General features: G+C 41.8%; 1 protein-coding gene across 2 annotated transcripts in view; it reads right to left on the bottom strand.

Moving 5' to 3' along the window:
* RIPOR2 (RHO family interacting cell polarization regulator 2) overlaps positions 1–2074 on the bottom strand; it is a 166607-nt gene that overhangs the window by 33587 nt on the left and 130946 nt on the right. For both annotated transcript variants that reach the window (XM_004383980.3, XM_023738333.1), the window contains exon 18: positions 1832–1990. In XM_004383980.3, the coding sequence (XP_004384037.2) occupies positions 1832–1990 (159 nt within the window). The remainder of the gene's footprint in view (positions 1–1831; positions 1991–2074) is intronic.

Genomic DNA, 2074 nt, shown 5'->3' with positions numbered 1-2074 from the left:
GAAGGGTAAGACAGTACACAATACTGGGGAAGCCAGCACAACTTGTACAAGGAAAGGTCATGGAAGCTCCATAGACACATCCAAACTCCCTGAGGAACTATATTGCTGGGTGGAGGGCTGTGGGGACCATAATCTCAGGGAATATCTAGCTCAATTGGCATAACATAGTTTATATAGAAAATGTTCTACATTCTACCTTGGTGAGTAGTGTCCGGGGTCTTAAAAGCCTATGAGCAGTCATCTAACATACTCTACTGGTCTTACCCCATCAGGAGCAAGGGAGAATAAAGGAAACTAAATACACATGGGAAAGATTAGTTCAAACGACTAATGGCCCACAACTACCACGGCCTCCACCAGACTGAGTCCAGTACAACTAGATGGTGCCTGGCTACCACCACTGACTGCTCTGACAGAATCATAACATATGGTCCTGGACAGAGCTGGAGAAAAATGTAGAACAAAATTCTAACTCACAAAAAAAGACCAGACTCACTGGCCTGACGGAGACTGGAGAAACTCCCAGAGTGTGGCCCCAGACACCCTTTTAGCTCAGTAATGAAGTCACTCCTGAGGTTCACTCTACAGCCGAAGAGTAGCTAGCCCCATAAAACAAAACAAGCCAGCCCAGGGACAAGGAGTAGAAGGCAAGAGGGGACAAGAAAGCTGGTAATGGGGAACCCAAGGTCGAGAAGGGAGAGTGTTGGCTTGTCATAAGGTTGTTAAGTAATGTCATAAAATAATATGCATACTAGCTGTTTAGTGAGAAACTGTTCTGTAAACCTGCATCTAAAGTACAAAAAAAAAACAAAAAAATTTAAAGAAAAGAAAAAAAATGTATAACTTAGCAATTGGTTTCACCTTTCCAGAATACGTGAATGACATCAGTTTAAAAAAAAATAAAAAACCCTAAGGGTTTTTTTTGAGGGGGGGCAGGGGAGGGAGTAGAGATGGACAACAAGGAAGCCACAATCCTGAGGGCTCCAGTTTTTTTCATTACCCTTTCAAAAAGCAAATTAATATTTTAAATTACATTCTTACTGCAGAATGTGGATCGTAATAGAAAGATTGGCTAGCCTCCCTTTCAAGACCAGAACTGGGTAGCACTTTGAACTTGAACATGATTGTAGCTTCAGATCGGGTGCATTTCTTTCCACTTCTGAACCTGAGTCAGTCAAATCTAAGACTTGTTTCTTTAGGGGATTTTAGAGGAGTTGAGACTATTTAGGTTCCTGATTAAGCATCCCTGATTACATTATTTGGGGTGTGAGGTGTAACCTGGCATTGAACACCAAGTTTCAGCTTAGAAGTCTCTTATATTGTGAAAAATGACTCAATTTCACCCCAAAACAAAGTTCAGAAGGCAGGAAGGGGCAGGAAAGATAGGCAAATGGAAAAGGGGAACCCAGGGAGGAAGGAGGTAGAGTGCTGTCACATTGAGGGGATGGCAACTAATGTCATGAAAAAAAGAGTATAAATTGTTGAATGGGAAACTAAGTTGCTCTGTAAACTTTCACCTAAACCACAATAAAATGTTCACACACATAAAAAGAAATTACAGTGAAATCCTAAATCACTGACTAGCTTCCTGTTAATGGTATACCTCTGCTGGATGATCGGGGTGTTCTTTCTTAGTAAATCCTTGATTCATCAACAAGAGGCTTACTAATGATAAAAGTTCAAAAGTTGTTTAAAAGACAAATCTCAGCTCAATTGTTGACTTGGGAGGTCAAAAAAAAAAAAATACCATCACTAAAAACTATGATTAAAAAGATCAGAAATAACTCAAAATTGAACCACCACCATGATGTGACAAAAGAACACGTCCCACCTTGCTTCGCCAGCTGGATCAAGTAACTCTCCAGGTCACTTGCACCATGGCTGGCAAAGTAACTGTGATACTGGAAAACAGTGATGACTTCTAGGGAGAGGCTGGAGGAATGGAGAGGCTCAGCCCGGTCCAGAATTTGGGATACCAGGGTCCGGAACACTGGAAGGGGAAGATACAAAGCAACTTTGAAGAAACATGACCATCCATCCATCCATCCATCTCCCCACCCACCCACCCATCCAT

This window comes from Trichechus manatus, unplaced genomic scaffold (genome assembly GCF_000243295.1).
Source record: "Trichechus manatus latirostris isolate Lorelei unplaced genomic scaffold, TriManLat1.0 scaffold00115, whole genome shotgun sequence".
NCBI classification, from domain to species: Eukaryota; Metazoa; Chordata; class Mammalia; order Sirenia; family Trichechidae; genus Trichechus; species Trichechus manatus.
This window is presented reverse-complemented; position numbering and strand designations above follow the sequence as displayed.